This window comes from Capricornis sumatraensis, chromosome 15, assembly GCF_032405125.1.
Source record: "Capricornis sumatraensis isolate serow.1 chromosome 15, serow.2, whole genome shotgun sequence".
Classification (NCBI taxonomy): Eukaryota; Metazoa; Chordata; class Mammalia; order Artiodactyla; family Bovidae; genus Capricornis; species Capricornis sumatraensis.
The window spans coordinates 76,626,204-76,644,033 of record NC_091083.1 but is presented as its reverse complement, the minus strand read 5'-3'; the positions used below and the strand labels follow the sequence as shown (position 1 = coordinate 76,644,033).

The following is a 17,830-nucleotide window of genomic DNA, read 5'->3' as shown; positions in this document are numbered from 1 at the left end:
ATAAAAAATGAGTAGCTGGCTACGTCCTGACAGTTCAGGAAAGCTTAATAAAAGCCCAAAGAAATCTCTACTTAACAATCTGATTTGAAGGCCTGATCCAGGAAAGAATGCTTAAGATAGTCTCATAAAATCAGAGGTTTGTGTCACCCTCCAGGGAAAAAGTCAGGGCTAAAATGTATCCTTCACTACCACAGCAAGCCATCCAAATGGTTTATAACTATGCACAGAATCCAAACAGTCAATCTTGTTCAGGTTCTGCTGATCAAATTAATTTTGAATTAACAGTCTGGTGGTTTTGTATCCTGCTGGACCCATTATCAGACAACATCAGAGGGCTGTTAGCTCTTTGTGCTGCACTGGATTCTATTTTTAATTTTCTCTGATATATCAAGGAAAAAACATCTAAGAAGGTGCTAACTATTTCCAGAAAAACAAAAAGGGGGCACACTGGGAACTAATTTACTTCACCTGAAGGGCACACCATTGCCTCGTGCCCCCTTCCTCACACATCCACACCCACGTTCCGAACACCACGACTTATGACTTCTGTCCATTCCACACCCCTTCTGCCTCCACACACACACACTTCCCTCCCTCTCCGTGTGTCTCAGCCTGCAGGGCCCTCTCCCTCCTCCAGCTGCAGAATTTCTATTCATCTTTCAAAACACACTTCAGATGAGATTTCTTGATTTCCTTGGGGTTCTTTTTCCTGAGGTTCTTGCTCCCTCTTCTGGGCTCCTACAGCATTTTTTTATAAGTACTTTATGAACAGAGTCCCTTGGACTGCAAGGAGATCCAACCAGTCCATCCTAAAGGAAATCAGTCCTGGGTACTCATTGAAGGACTGATGTTGAAGCTGAAACTCCAATACTTTGGCTGCCTGATGCAAAGAGCTGACTCATTTGAAAAGACCCTGCCTGATATTGAGAAAGATTGAAGGCAGGAGGAGAAGGGGATGACAGACGATGAGATGGTTGGATGGCATCACCGACTCAATGGACATGAGTTTGGGTAAACTCCGGGAGTTGGTGATGGACAGGGAGGCCTGGCGTGCTGCGGTTCATGGGGTCACAAAGTCGGACACGAATGAGCGACTGGACTGAACTGAACTATGAACAGAATTTACCAGAAGAGCCTAGAGAGAGGCCAAAAGAAGGTTAAGAGGACAGGCTCTGGAGCTGAATCCTTGCTCGGCCACTTACGATCTGTACAACTTTCATCAATGACTTACTCCCTTTAAGCCTCAGTGTTCTCATCCATAAAATGGCAATAATATTGCCTACCACCTGGAATGGTTATGAGAACTGAGCTAATGTTTATAAAGGACCTTAGACCTATGCCTGGCACACAGTAAGTTCTCAAGGAATGTAAGCTATTATTTGCACAAGGTATTGAAATTATTTGATCACCTTTTTAAGCTACACTATGTGCTTTCTCAGGGTAATGACTATATTTGTTGAATTAATTCAATTAACTAATGGCATTAAAGAATTATTACTGTTACTAATTTTTAAGAGTTAAGGGAATCAATTAATTCAGAGATTATCTCTGAGGTTAACTGAAAAGTCTATACTAACTATAAGCTAGGTGATTGCTAGGTGTTAGGAATATGAAGATAAATAAAATTCCCAGCCATCAAGGATCTTACAGTCTTGGCTACTCACACATAGAGGACTCAGTGTACACAGACTGAATGAGTATGTGGGGTCCAGTTACTATCAACTCTTTTTTAAAAGAATAAGTCGTAAGAAATCTGGAAACACTATTTGAATAAATAGGAAACTTACTCTTAGACCTTATATACCAAGAGCTGATAATCAGCAATCTTTGCAAAGTTACTAAGATTGAAAAGTACCGTGGTTCATCTAGGTCTGTGGAAGCTCTGGCTAACTCCATTTAGACTAAAACCAGGAAGAATTTTTAAAAGACATATCTCACTCTATTTTTTAAATTTAAGCACGCAATATGTTACTATGGCAATACATTCTCACTGTAGAAACAGTTAAAACTGAAGTTCTTCTCCTCAAATGTAGTGACTCTTACCAAGTAGTTTCATATCCTTTTCTACCTATACAGTTGCATGTTATGTAGCATGGTTTGTGGTTTTCAAAAAATGTATACAAATAATATCACACTGTTTGCATTATTCTGCATTTTATTATTACACACAAAAATTCCTATATAGACACAGGTGTCTTTCTCAGCTCTGTCCTCTGCAAGGCCTTCTCTTACACTCTCTCTTACTGTGCTCCTTTAAAACAATAATAGCCACTGTTATCTGAACTGGTAGATTATCTGACTTCATGTCTGTTCCCCTCACCACAGTCAAGTCCAGGAGAGCCTAGGGCTGCTCTGTCTTGTTCACCCACCTTGGTATTGAGCCTCCTTAGACGAAAATACTACAGTGTGTTTTTGGAAGGTCCATGAGCCAAACCGGGTTTAAGTTGACAGCTTTTTGTGGCTTTTATGATGGCAAATGGAAGAGTTTGAATTCTCATAAAAGCAACATTCATTTCCAAAAACGCATGTGTTTACAGACTATAAAATACAAATTTTAGAGAATATTGCATTTACAAGTACATTTTATTTATACTTTAATCACTATTATGTCTCAAAAATTAAAGGAAATTGTTGTTTTTTCAGCATAGGAAACAAGGCAATTCAATTTAAAAAATGCAACAAGAATTCAGTTGCAGATGAAAATAAGTTTTTTTGTCAGTATCAAATTCTGCCACTTTTGACTGATTAAATTACTTCCCATTTGCCATGTCTGGGCAAAAAAATTCATTTCAAAATAGCAATTGCCTTCACAGGAAGAAAGAGAATATCTTCTTTATAACTAAATACTGCCTGCTGGGAAATCAGAAAACCTCTGAAAGACCATTAAGGGGAACATGGCAGCTTGTCTGACACATACCCCTCTCTCTAAGCTTAGTGAGGTTACTCAGAACACTTTCTTCACTCAATGGATGGGCTCTTTCTTTGCCAGATGTCATTTAATATTTCCTTTTCTAAACCATTTATTTATTTGGCTGCACTGGGTCTTGGTTGCGACATGTGAACTCTTAACTGCAGCACATGGGATCTAGTTCCCTGACCAGGGATTGAACCCAGACTCCTGCACTGGAAGCACAGAGTCTCAGCCAGTGGACCACTAGGGAAGTCCCTGCCAGATGTCACTTCCACACATACATTTCTCTGATTTTAGGTTCCTCCAGTAAGAGTACAGGAGACTCAAAAGGGGAGTAGAAAGGAAATTTAAAAATCATGCAACGTTGTTAAAATATGGATTCATCCTGATTTCTGAATTTTTATAGCACATAGTAGGAAAGAAGGTGGCTCAGCTGGTAAAGAATCCACCTACAATGAGGGAGACCTGGGTTCGATCCCTGGGTTGGGAACATCCCCTGGAGAAGGGAAAGGCTACCCACTCCAGTATTCTGGCCTGGAGAATTCCACGGACTGTATAGTCCATGGGGTCGCAAAGGGTTGGACACGACTGAGTGACTTTCGGTAGGGAAGAAAGAAGAAATTTATATGAACTTAGCAGGTTAGGATCATGCATAAGGTAGGTTAAAACACAGATTAACGGGTGCTGTCCCCAGAGCCTCTCAGTGTGTCTGGGGTGGGGTCTGAGAAGCTGCATTTCCAGCAAGTTTCCAGGTGATGCTGACACTGCTTGTCTGGGAATTGCACTTTGAGAAACACTATTTTAGACTACTGGGCTTCCCTGGTGGCTCAGATGGTAAAGGATCTGCCTCATGCAGGTGACCTGGGTTTGATCTCTGGGTTGGGAAGATCCCCTGGAGAAGGGAATGGCAACCCATGCCAGTATTCTTGCCTGGAGAATTCCATGGACAGAGGACTATTATTACTTAGACTAAGTACCTGATTACTTAGACTATTAAGTACTTGATTTGGGATTCAGGCCATACAGCAAGAGTACTGAGGCATTAAGAATAGTTTTCATCTGATCTTTGGCAAGTTTTGGTGTAGTAGCTTATGTATGGAAGAAGAAGTGGTAGTCACTCAGTTGTGTCTGACTCTCTGTGACCCCATGGATTGTAGCCCACCAGGCTCCTCTGTCCATGGAATTCTTCAGGTAAGAATACTGGAGTGAGGAGCCATTCCCTTCTCCAGGGGATCTTCCCAACCCAGGGATCGAACCCAAGTCTCCTGCACTGCAGGTAGAGTCTTTACCATCTGGGCCAGCAGGGAAGCCCAGCTCAAGTACATCCTACCTCAATTTTCTCTCACTGCTTAGTCTGAAATTCTCTTAGAAGGGAATTCTCTTGAAATTTTCAAGGTAACATTAGAATAAAATTTTTTATGTCAGGATGGGATGACTCAGACACAATGTGGACACATACAAATCCAAATGATTTAGACCAGGGAGTCCCCAAATCAAATGGCTCAGACGCCAGACAGGTCAGAAACTTAATACAAGTGAATGAAGTCGATAGTATCTTGAGGAGGACTGGGGTGGTCAGATCTGAAGAGACCAGCTTCTACTCTGGAGTGGTCAGATCTGAAGAGACCAGCTTCTACTCAGCTCCAGACAACCTATCAATCAAAAATGGATCTTGGCTCTAAAAAAGAACGCATCTGAGTCAGTTCTAATGAGGTGGATGAAACCGGAGCCTATTGCTTAGAGTGAAGTGAGTCAGAAAGAGAAACAGCAACATCAAAACCAATTCACCAATACAAACACCAACACACCAACGCATACATACGGAATTTAAAAAGACGGTAATGACAACCCTATACGCAAGACAGCAAAGAGACACAGATATAAAGAACAGACTTTTGCACTATGTGGGAGAAGGTGAGGGTGGGATGATTTGACAGAACAGCATTGAAACATGTATATTACCATAAGTAAAAGAGATGACCAGTACAAGTTTGATGCATGAAGCAGGGCACTCAAAGCTGGTGCTCTGGGACAACCCAGAGGGATTGGGTGGGAGGGGGGTTCAGAATGGGGAACACATGGGCACCCGTGGCTGATTCATGTCAATGTATGGCAAAAACCACCACAATACTGTAAAGTAATTAGCCTCCAATGAAAATTAATTAATTAATTTTTAGAAAGGGTCTCTTGGACTTCCTTGGTGGTCCAGTGGTTAAGAACCCACCTGCCCACACAGGGGACATGGTTCTATCCTTGGTCCTGGAAGATCCCACATGTCTTGGAGCATGCAAACTCTTCACTGCAGCACAACTACTGAGTCCACTCTCTAGGGGCCCAAAGCCACAGCTACCAAAGCCTGTGCTCCACAACAAAAGAAGCCACCACAACGAGAAGCCCACTCGCCACAACTAGAGAAAGCCTGCATGCAGCCACAAAGACTCAGTGCAGCCAAAAATGCAAAAAAAACCACGTTTTTTAAAAAATGTAGGTCTGGGGGTTTTCCTGGTGGCTTAGTGGTAAAGAGTCCCCCTGCAAGTTTAGGAAACATAGGTCCTATCCCTGATCTGGGAAGATCCCACAAGCCTTGAAGCAGATGAGCCCGTGCATCACAACTACTGAGTCTGTGCTCTAGAGCCTGGGAGCCACAACCACTGAAGTCCAGGTGCCCTGGAGCCCGTGCTTGGCAACAAGCGAAGCCACGGCAATGCCTGCGCACTGCAGCTAGAGAGTAGCCCCTGCTTGCCACAACTAGAGAAAAGCCTGCACAGCAAGGAAGTCTCAGGACAACCAAAAAGTTAATTAAAAAAAAAAATTTTTTTAATGTAGGTCTGCCGGGGGCCAGCGTGAGGAATCCCACCCATGACAAGGTCATGCGGAAGAAAGCCTGACAAAACACAAGGACGTGATCAGGCTTCAGGGGTTCCCCCCGGAATTTCCTGAGCATCCACCCCCCAAGACCAGAGTCTGCCTGCTTTACTGTGTTATGCTTTCCACCTACTCTTCTGTCATTAACACGGGGCTGTCCCCACACCACCTTTTTCTGGAAAAAATTAGAGCTTTTAGATAATAAATCTCCTGGGCATAATACGAGTGTTTCAATCCAAAAACCCCTCTGATGGCTTTCTAGCCTGCCTGTAGGACTCGTACAGCTGCGCATGTAATTGTTTGAGGCATCCTGACCGCAGGAGGCACAGGAAGCTTAGAACGTCCTAGGAATGTAGGGGCTTCCGAGGAGTCAAAATCATTAGAATAGGACTGATTAACGGTTTCATTTGTTGAGCCAATACTTGCTGCCAAATTTTCATATCTTTTATTTGTAGAGATAGTTGGTATATAGAAAAACAGGTAGTAGACCTGGTATGAGCAACATTAGATCTTTGAGTTAAGTACTTTCTTTGTTACAACCTACTGCACCTTTGTTCTACAGGAATGTAACTTTATTTAGTACTTTGAGGCTGATGCAGAGTAAAGAAAAAACACTTCTAGGGAAAAGGAGTTTTCTGGTTGATAGACAATTATCCAGGAAGAGAGCCATAAAACTGTTAACAGGCCTCTTGGCCAGAAGATAATGTAAACCACCTGAGACCTTTTGTATACGAGAGGGTATGCAAAAAGAAAGCCTTGTTTGTCTCAATGAGGGTCAGGACTGCTGCCCCTGCATAACTCTGCATATTCCATTATTTCTTTATGTACGACTTGGGGTATATAAGCTGATTTTGAAAAATAGTTTTTGGAGTCTTGCACCGATGCTGGGCTTCCCCATGTTGTTCTTTTCTCCCCTTTTTTGGCTGAATTCCCATCTGAAGTGGGGAGGCTCACCGTGTCTACTTACTTGCCCTGGCTGCTAAGACCCACGCGAAAGGGAGCCTAAGGCAGGGCACCCTTCGATATTCAAGTGGGCGCCGGTGGCCTAACATAGATGGTGCAAACCTCTTGTCTCGATACTATTTCTTCCTAATCTAATCTTATATCTCTAAATAAGTAAGTTTTCCTCGCCTATCCATCTCCCCTTCGAATCACCCTGGATTCACCGGGGCTGGACCCCGGCATAGGTCTTTTATGGTCAGCTCTTCCAAATTTTCAAAATAAGCTGGAGTTCCAACATTTTATGTAGAAGCTCTCAATTTTCAAACATAGGCAACTAACTTAAAATGTTTAAACACTGCATGCTGCTAAGTCACTTCAGTCATGTCCGACTCTGTGCAACCCCATAGACGGCAGCCCACCAGGCTCCCCCATCCCTGGGGTTCTCTAGGCAAGAACACTGGAGTGGGTTGCCATTTCCTTCTCCAATGCATGAAAGTGAAAAGTGAAAGTGAAGTCGCTCAGTTGTATCCGACTTGTAGCGACCCCATGGACTGCAGCCCACCAGGCTCCTCTATCCATAGGATTTTCCAGGCAAGAGTACTGGAGTGGGGTGCCACTGCCTTCTCCAAACACTGCATAGGGCACACAGAAAGGTATGTGAGCTGGATGATGCCAGGTAATAACTTCTGGTAGGTCTCAGAACTTTCCTCCTGCACCAGCCGGGAAGAATACACGTTGGGCAACGTTCTGATCGAGTTTAGTCACTGTGCTCATAGGCACACTCACCCCAGTAGTCATCTGCTTCATCAATAAAAAGCTCTCCTTCTCTAAAGACCTACTAAAGCCCTGTGCATAAGTAGCTTGCCTGTCCAAATAAATTCTCTGCCAGTGATCTGAGTTTGGGAAAACGATAGCAGAGAGGGATGAGTTCTTCAAACACAGGAACTGCGGATCCCAAATTAATGACTGAAGTGACCGGAATCTCAGGATCACTAACTAGACCTGGAGACTACTGATCTGAGGATGCTCAAACATCCTGTCACAACGGTGATGTGATTTGGCACCTGGAAACTGTTTCACTCACTGAAAAAATCAGTCCTTTCAAAGACGTCTAAGACAACTGCAGAGGCAAGGTGGAATAGCAAACCTGATGATTCACGACTCCTGGGTCTACTCTAATTAATGACGGCAGCCTGGAACACTGTCTTAAGAAGGATTCTGAAGCTGAGTCCTGACACGGTGGAAAACCATGACTGCCAAAGACCTAGAAGAGAGAAGTGGCAGCAGACAGACCTCTTTGGTTTAACAGGTACACTTGTGTTCACCAAATCTAGCTTTCCTATAGTGTATCAATATAGCAACCAATATAATAATTTCAAAACATAAGCAGGATCAAGTCACATCTTGCCAGTAGCTTTCCATTTTACTCAGAGTAAAAGCTGAAGTTGTTATTATTACACAAAAAGCCCTATGTTATTTGACTCGTTATACCCGATCTCATTTCCTGCTACAGCATGTCCCCTTGATGCCATTCCAGACATTACCATTCACTTCACTATTCTGCCAACACACTAAGCAAATCGCTGCCTCGGGACTTTACACTTGCTATTCCAGCCACTCTGGATGGTCACAAAGCTCAGTCTCTTATCTTCTTACCAATGAGACCTTCCTCAACTCCTTATTTAAAACTGCGACATATTCACACACACTCACACACAGTCCCCTCCCCCTGCTTTTCCCCTTCCCTTCCCCACCAATCTCTCTCCTGCTCCATACCTTCTACAACACTTATCACTATCAGACACACTATTTTACGTTCTTATTTTTCTTCTTCTAAAATGAACCTCCATGAGGAATGGGTTTCTGATGGTTCTGTTCACCCCTACACCCTTAGCAAAGTGTCAGGCACATACTGGTACCCGAAGAGCTAATAAATAAATGAATGAAAAAATAGATGATAACAGCAGATGACGAGTCAATCAGTGAATAAACAAACAGATGATAAAAACAAAGGAACCTGGGTCCTAACATGGGTTCAGGGACTAATAGGCTAAGTAACTTCAGGTGAGTTATTCTGGACCTCAGAAGATTGTTATCCTTAGTTGTATAAACGTTGACATTCCTGCTACTCTACAAAAGCAGAAACTATGTTATAGAAGAATGACACCATTTCCTCTGGGCCAATTAGGAAGGCAGGAGAAAGCCAGGACTGGAAAGTCTCCCCAAGTCCAAACAGAATGCCCAAACTAAGCTCTTATAAACAACAACAAAATTATGATAGAATTGACAAATATAAAAACTAAATAATCCTAAAGAGAAAGTTCTAGAAAAGGAATGCAGACCCGTTAGCTTATTTTTTTCCATTTTTTTTTTACTGACTCTACTCACTAAATCTCTGCAAACATTAACAAGTGTCTGTGGTTAAAGGAGAATGTTCCACAGCACAAAAAGGAAAAACACACCCAGTTTTTCATAGGAAACTTTGGAATGATTTAATATTCATCCTCAGACAAAATTCAGAATAATCCTCTCAGACAGCCTAATATTAAGATAGTGGTTAACCAAACAACAAAGACACAATAAAGCAGCACTAATTTCCCTCCAGTCTAATTCTTAAATATAAAATCACAAGCCCAGATAGACTATGAAAGACAGTGCATCTTCATCGGATGACTGAGTATTTCTTTTACTGTTAACAATTTCAAACTCAAATAAAGGAAAAATGGCAAGTGAGGAAATAATTATTAAAGCTGCTTTGGATGGTCACAAAAAATGGTGCCACTAATTGGGGGTCCTCGGAACGGCTCAAATGTCAGTCAAAATGTTGTCTCAAGACCCTGGAGGCCATCAGGACCGGAGCTGCTGCCAGGGCCATTTAGAGGAGGTGTGAGCTACACAAGAAAATGCTCAAGCACTTTGCACTTTGAGAGAAACAACAGAATTGGATGTGTGATCTTTCAAACAGCTTTCCCCAGCAGACATGACCATCTGCTTCCAACTCTACTTACGAACTCATAGTCTCCATCCTGGGGAACTTTCCAATCTGAAGAGTTCTGCAATGGGCCAGGGACACTCTTGCCAAAGCTGTTGATCTGATTTTCCTTTTCTTTTTGTTCAAAGTATTCAAGGAACGACGGTCTGGCAGGCTGCATGGTCTCGTCCCTTCCTGAAAACCAAGACAAATACAAGGTGAAATATACTCTCTCAGATTTCAGGCAAGTTTAGTAAATGGATCTGTCTCCAGGTGGGCTACTGTTATGGAATCAGTGGCTTTTTGTTAAATAATCCTTTAATGTTCTAGTGAAAAGTATAGGAAAATACACCCAAAAAATTCTCATTCATAATACGTTCCATAGGATTTCAGAGGATTCATGGCCCCCTCTGGGTCCCTTTTTCTAAATGGAAAGACTTGGTGATGCAATGAATCTGAGTCAGCTGCAAGTCATAGTTTTCGGATCCCTGATAGCAAAGAGTTTCTATAACATTTAGACTGAAAAGAGGAGCACAAGCCAAAATATTTATTAATTATCTACATATATAATATGCACCATAGGCATTAGAGTCAGGACAGGGGATGACACCACAGACTGATTGATCTCCCTTGGCAATCTCATGATCTAATTTGACAAATGAGAAAAACAGGTCTGAAAAAGAAAGTCCAAGTATGTCACAATCCACTTCACAAAATATTATGTAACTTTTAAAACACTGTTTACAAATGGCTTATGATAAAGTTAAGGAGGAAAAATAAAGATACAATATTATATATATAGTACAATCTCAACTCGGTAAAATTATATACATAGGGGAAAAAACACAACTAGAAAAAATATGACTAAAATGTTAATAGGATTTATCTCTGATAGCAGGATTATAGGTGATTTTACTGAATTCTTTTAAATATTTTTTCCTTGATCCAAAGTTTTTTTTTTAATTTATTTTTAATTGGAGGATAATTGCTTTACAGTGCTGTGTTGGTTTCTGCCATGTAACAGTGACTCAGACCTAAGTGTACACATACCCCGCCCTCTTGAACCCCATCCCTCCTCGAGGTTGTCACAGGGCGCTGGGTGGAGCCCCCGTGCTATGCAGCAGCTCCCGCAGCTCTCTGCTTTACACATGGGGACGCAGACGTTTCCCTGCTACTCTCGCAATCGGCCCCACCTTCTGCTCCCCCGACTGTGTCCACAAACCCGTTATCTACATCTGCAGCTCTATCCCTGTGCTGCAAACAGGTTCCTCAGTACCGTTTTTCTAGATTCCATATACATGTGTTAATATACGATATTTGTTTTTCTCTTTCTGACTCACTTCACTCTGTTAAGAAGATTGTATAGGATATTAAACAGATAAAGTTGACTGTAAGAGTTACATGCCCAGGAGATGGCAAGATCTTGTAAGACAGGTGGTTGGGGAAGACTGGTCGAAGGACTTAGGTTAGCAGTCCCACAGCAGGGCGGCTACAGAGTAGAACCAGTGGTTATGTAACAGCAGTTACCATATGAGAGCAGAATACAGCAGTTACTCACTGGAACTAGTAACAACTGCAGAAAGAGCAACTTTACCCGGAATGACTTAAAAACGTACTTAGCTGAAGGTGTACTTATTTCACAGCAATCTAATACTGGGAAGTAGAGAAGCTTGTATTTTTTTCTCCAGTACTTTGCATGTGGATTTATACTGCCTTTTCCCCCAGTAACCAGGAAAAGAGACTAGAAGGTTCAGAGCTATAAGAAGTGAACAGGTAGGGGCCCAGAACATAAAGAACAGCACATGTTTCTCTCCAAGCACCCTCGTTCCTTGCAGTCTTATTTCCTGACATCTGGTCAGTCCCAGTTTTAAGCCAGCATCCTGACTGCCTCTCAGATGTTTGTCTTACTTACCATCACCATTGCCAAGTTCAACAGCAGTCAATCCCAGATTTGCCCACTTCTAGGTGCTGCCAGTAGCTTACTTCATTGTTGTCCCTTCATTTACTAGGGATTAAACACGATATTTGCTGGGACCAGTCAATAGTCGTGTTCAATATCTATTTTGTCTGTTCTAGGCATGATGTTAAGTGGTTTTTACATTTACTTTTTAAGTTAATTTTTTACACACTTGTAAAGTTAAATTTAATATAGTTCTGAAGGAACTGCAACAAAATAAAACTTGTGAAAATGGGGGTGTTTTGGATTTTCCAACAAGTTAGGACATAAAGTCCTTTTGATCAGTCCTTTCCTATGGAGATCACCAGAGGAGAAGTTTGGCTCAGACGACTCTGTAGCAAGTCTACCCATGATCCTACAAATAAAAATGGGTGTTCTGAGGGCCTCTTTGAACCAAGCAGCTGTGACAGTGCTACAGGCGGCTGACACAGGCAGTGCGCAGTGTACTTTTATACAAAATATCTTGGAACTGCCTTGGTGGTCCAGTGGTTAAGACTCAGTGCTTCTAATGCAGGGGGGATGGATTTCTTCTCTGGTCAGGGGAACTAAGATTCTGTAGGCCAAACAGTGCAGCAAAAAACAAACAACCAGAAAAAACAAAAAAACACACTGGTTCAGACCAGCTGAAGAGAATAGAATAACCAGAACAAGGCAGAAAGCCTAAATGTGTATCAAACAACCGGACAGCTGTTTAGGGAAAGACTATATTTTAACCACATCTCCTATCTTCAACCAGGAAAACTCCAAATGAAAAAGAGCTCTAATTATAAAAATGGAAACCATAAGTACTAGAAGAAAACATGTGTAAATGCGATGTATTTAAAACTTGGAAGCAGAGAGAAGCCTCTACAACATGGTCTTAGATGAAGCCTTCAGAAGTCAGCCCCAGCTGATCACTAAGGTTTTGAGGTGGTTTGTTACACAGCAAAAACTGACTGATTCAGTATCTGAGATCTGTCTCCATCTCTTTCCATCATACCCCCCATACATCGAACTATACCTACAAGAGGAATTACAGACTTCAGGAACTGAGGTTCAAATGCAACTAACATTGACTGAATGCTTTCTAAGTTTCAGGCCCTTGGCTTGATGCTTCCACAGGATGTTGCCATCCAAGCTTCAGAAACACCATGTAAATAAAGTGGGAGGGAAGATGCCCTTGTCGGCACCTACCAAGTGCGACAGGATGTATCGTTTCCCTTTGTCTTCCCATGTTTTGAGAACCCAGGTCGGAAAGATCCCCTGGAGAAGGAACTGGCAACCCACTCCAGTATTTGTGCGTGGGAAATCCCATGGACAGAAGAGCCTAGCGGGCTAGACCATGGGGTCAGAAGAGTCGGACACAACTTAGGAACTAAACCACCATCACCACCACTATCATTTCCAATTTCTAGCTGAGAAATCTGCCTAAGGTTATACAAGGATAGGATCTGAACCCTGATCATCAGGCTTCAAGGCTGCCTCTCATATTGCAAAATGCTCTAAAATCAAAATGAAAATTCTTGACATGTCCGAACTGCCACTAGGCTGAGTGCAGAAAGACTAGGGGAATGGAATTTTCCCAGTAACCTTATCTCTGGACTCTTCTTTCAGCACTCCTGAGTGAGACCATCAGGCATGCTGGACAACAGCCTGACGACACTGAACGGTGTCAGAGAACTGCTCCCCGCTGACTCAAGACAACGCTGTCCCCAAGACAATGCTGTCCCCAGGGCTTCTGCCAGCTGGGGGGCTTTGTGTTTCAGTGTGAGCTGTGGTATTTTTCTCAGGTGTATCCCAGGAAATGAAGACGTTCCACTGAATGATAATACCAGAAACCTGAAGCCACTGGGAGAATGGACTCAATAGAAAAGTCAAACTTGGAAAATAGCCATGTCTTGCTCTGATTCTTTCATCTGATGCGAAGAAAGCCTGAATTCCTACATTATGACTGGCCCGTTTCTCTTTGTAAGCAGCACCTGGTAAGCTAAATGGATAATCTGTCAAAGTCCACAAAAGGGCAAATTCACAAGCAACTGTATCTTATATTTAGTTTTCTTTGAAAAATGCTATGTAAAAGCAGAAGGACACAACAATCCAAAAATCATCAGCTGATGAAGGAAATAATAAAATGTGACATCTATATACAGATACAGTATTATTTGGAGATAAAAAAGAAATAGACACATGGTACAACATAGAGGAACCCTGAAAACAGGATGCTGAATGAAAGGAGCCAGTCACAAAAAAATCACAGTCTATGATTCCATTCAAATGAAATGTTCAGAATAAGCAAATTTGTAGAGACAAAAAGTAGATTAGCAGTTGCCTAGGGTTATTGGGGCAGTGAGTATTGATGGGTACAGAGTTTCTTTAGAGGGTGATCAAAATGTTCAAAAATTAGATTTTGAACAAAATCAGGTATATCCATACAAATGGAATATTATTTAGCTATGAAAAGGAATGAACTATTGATATATGCTACAACATTGACGAACCCTGAACACGTAAACTAAGTGAAAGAAGCCAGATACAAAGTCTGCGTTTTGCATGATTCCATTTATATAACATTTTCAGAATGCTGCTGCTGCTGCTAAGTCGCTTCAGTCGTGTCTGACTCTGTGCGACCCCATAGATGGCAGCCCACCAGGCTCCCCCGTCCCTGGGATTCTCCAGGCAACAACACTGGAGTGGGTTGCCGTTTCCTTCTCCAGTGCATGAAAGTGAAAAGTGAAAGTGAAGTCGCTCAGTCCTGTCCAACCCTTAGCAACCCAATGGACTGCAGCCCACCAGGCTCCTCCATCCATGGCATTTTCCAGGCAAGAGTACTGGAGTGGGCTGCCATTGCCTTCTCCATTTTCAGAATAGCCAAATCCTTAAGAGACAGAAAGCATATCAATGGTTGCCTTGGGATGGGGGAAAAGGGTAACAAGAAGTGACTGCTAACAGGATATTGGTTCAGGGGATAATAAAAATGTATGGAATTCAACAGTGGTTATGACTGCACAACCGTGCTAAAACATTCTTAAAACCACAGAACTGTAACCTTAAAATGGTGAATTTTATATGTGAATTATATCTCAATTAAAAAATAATAAAATTTAAAAAATTAGACCATGGTGAGTCCATAAAAATTATAGACTCAAAGTGTACAGTTCACTGAACTATACACTTTAAATGAGTGGATTCTATATCAATAACTCAATTAAAAGAACAGAAGGACCCCTTTTCTCTATTTACTTACATTTCTGGATTTATATGAACTATAACACAATGCCAAGGCAGTCATAGCTGGGAAGAAGCTTGAACAAAGACTGAGGCCCTTCTTTTCCTTTGGAATGGCCATCTATTAGACATTAAACTTCATGCCCTTCCGTTTAAAATGTTCATGTTTAAGACTGTCATTAAGTAAACCACGATGGTCAATATACTTTTTCCTTAATTTCTATAGTCACTCTTTTCTACCTGGTCTAAACTACAGAACTGGAAAAACTCTACATTTTCTTCTCTGTTTCATGCACGAATATTTACATGAAAACAACTCAAGTAATCTCTCAAATGTTTTCTTCTAGCATGGAATAATATACCTTATCATAGGGTTATTGTTTTGTTTTTTAATCTAACTTCCATTATGTGTGTGGTTTTTGGTTTCAAGACTGGGGCACCTAAGTGCTTTACATGTATTAACCCATCTAATGGCACAAGTTATTATCCAAGTTTTTGTATGTGGCCATATTCCTTTGAACGTTCTTTGAAACCACTAAGAATTGCCAGAATGATAAGTTACAAGGTTCCCTGGAGTCCAACCCAAATAACTCTTCTAGGAACCAGTTTTGGTAATTGCCTCTATGTAAACTGACTTCTGGGCAATGATGCTCTGGTTCTTTAAGTCTAGTATGCTACCATATATCTATTCAAAGAGATCTAAACCCAGATTTCAAGGTGTTACTGACTAAAGCAATAGAGGCGGCATACCCAAAAAGATACAAAAGGTTCACAGATGAGAATGATCCATACTGTGGTTATTGCAACAATTTCCTAATTGGTCTCATTGTTCCTAGTTTTTTTCAAACTCCATATCATCCAACTGAATTTCTTTTTAAAAAAACCATTTGCTATATCACTTTTCCGATCAAAATGTCTTTGTACTACCCTATTACCAACAAGATTAAGTTCAAACTTCTTAATCTGGCATTCAAGGTCCTCCAGAATCTAGGCAACACCCACCCACTTCAGCCAAACTGAATGTTTAATATGTAACACACCCCATCCTTTCTGAGTCTGCACCTGCATGGAATATCATCCTCCCATCTCTCTGTATGTCTAAGTTCTCACAAATCCTTTAACACTTTTCTGAATTACTTATCCAGTATTTGGCTTAACATTACTACTTGCCTCTGCAAAGGTCCTCCTTAACAAAGTGACGTCACCATAAATACCACTATGAGAAGCACCTAGGGTAAAGCTCCAGATATATAAGGAATTAGAAAGAACGGTAAGAATATAGTAGGCACTCTATACATGTTAGATAACGATAATGACAAACGTCATCATCCCCTTTCAACCTACAAATTCCTGGTTGGCAGCAAACGTCTCATTTGGTTTTTTGTACACTACACAGTAAGGGCACATAGTGAAGACCTAATAAATATTTTTTGGTCGAGATTAAATATTCCTTTTTAACAAATACTGGTTCCAAGTTGATCTTTTTTAGAGCATAAACTTTTAAGAGAATCATCTACTTTTTCTTTGGGACCATTTAATTTGATCATAATGCATCTCCATCTTCTTACTGAACAAGGGTAAGCAGGTCGGAAAGCTTTGAGCACCAGGAAAATATATTCCCCTAACTGATCAAAACTGATTTATCGGCCTCTTAGACATAAGAGCCAAAGTATATCTTTTGGACTTTTCCCTTTGATCTTCATTACAACTACCCTCTTTTGGAAAATAGATTTTTCCCCCAATGGCTACTCTTGGCTTTCCTTTACCAACTTAACTCTAGTGGAGCAGCACCTTATCTTCCCCAAAATATAGGCCTTGAGCCCTTCAGCCACGTCACACTGAGATCCAGTACTTTCATATCCTAATATGTGGTCTGGCATGAGGGGCTTGAACGAATTTTCAGGCACCACGTGTCTGTGCTTTTTGGCTCATCCCACAAGAATCAAGAAGGTTTCCAAAGATAAAAGTGAGCCCGACATCTGGACATAATTAGAAAAACTGCACAAACAATTAGGATTTAGTCTCCGCTTTGGCAGGATGACCTTGAATTACTTGTGCAAAAATTATTTGTGAGAATAGTCTAAAGACCAAGATTTCTGCTCTTCTGTTGTGAATCCCACCCTAGAGGGAGCTTCTGATAAATGCTCGGTGAACGCCAGAGATTATCTTTCAGGGATGGAAAAAAAATCAAGTGGGTAATAAATCCCACAATATTAAGATAACCTTTTGAAACTTCAAAAAGGAAGGTTCACAAGGATCCAAAATCTAGCCTCTAAAATCTACGGTCTTATGTTTTGAGGTACTACTTAACAGATTCTCAAAACATCTGTTACCTTGTTGCCAAGGAATTAGAATTCATCTCTCGTTCTCTCCCCGCTCCACATTTTAAAAACATTACTGAAACTGACAGGTGGCCTTCCTTTAGGTCAGTCAGCTTCAAGCCAGGGCCACAGAAGTGGCACTTATAAAACACCATTAATACCAAGAGTAAAAACAAACAAACAAAAAACACGACTAGCAAGAGAAAAGGAATTACAATGCAGAAACGTAGCTCTGGTTGAAGGAATTTTTGAAGGTCCAACCAAAAAAAAAAACACCATCATATACTTAAAAAAAAAACCAAAAACCCACGTCATACACTATCAAATACTATACTACTTACTCTTTTTAAGCTTTTCTAGGCTAAGCATTTTAAATATGTATTTCTTACCACCTTAATCTGACAAAATAGGAACTTCTATGCTCCACTTTTTCAGACTAAGACACTGAGGCTCCAAAAACGAAGTAACTTGCCAAAGCTTGATAAAGTTTGTAAGATTCTGAGCAAAGTTTCAAACCAAAGACTCTGATTACAAGAATTAATGTTCCCTCCACTACTCCTTTTTCTTTCTCCTACCCTTACTGAGAGAGACGTTTCTAACCAAACTACATGTTTTGGCTTTTAGCTTTGGTACACACAAGCACACTAATGCTATCTGAA

General features: G+C 41.2%; 1 protein-coding gene across 1 annotated transcript in view; it reads right to left on the bottom strand.

Moving 5' to 3' along the window:
• Positions 1 to 17,830, bottom strand: part of STK4 (serine/threonine kinase 4) — a 90,581-nt gene that overhangs the window by 31,987 nt on the left and 40,764 nt on the right. The window contains exon 10 of the mRNA XM_068987116.1: positions 9,727 to 9,884. Coding sequence (XP_068843217.1) covers positions 9,727 to 9,884 — 158 coding nt within the window. The remainder of the gene's footprint in view (positions 1 to 9,726; positions 9,885 to 17,830) is intronic.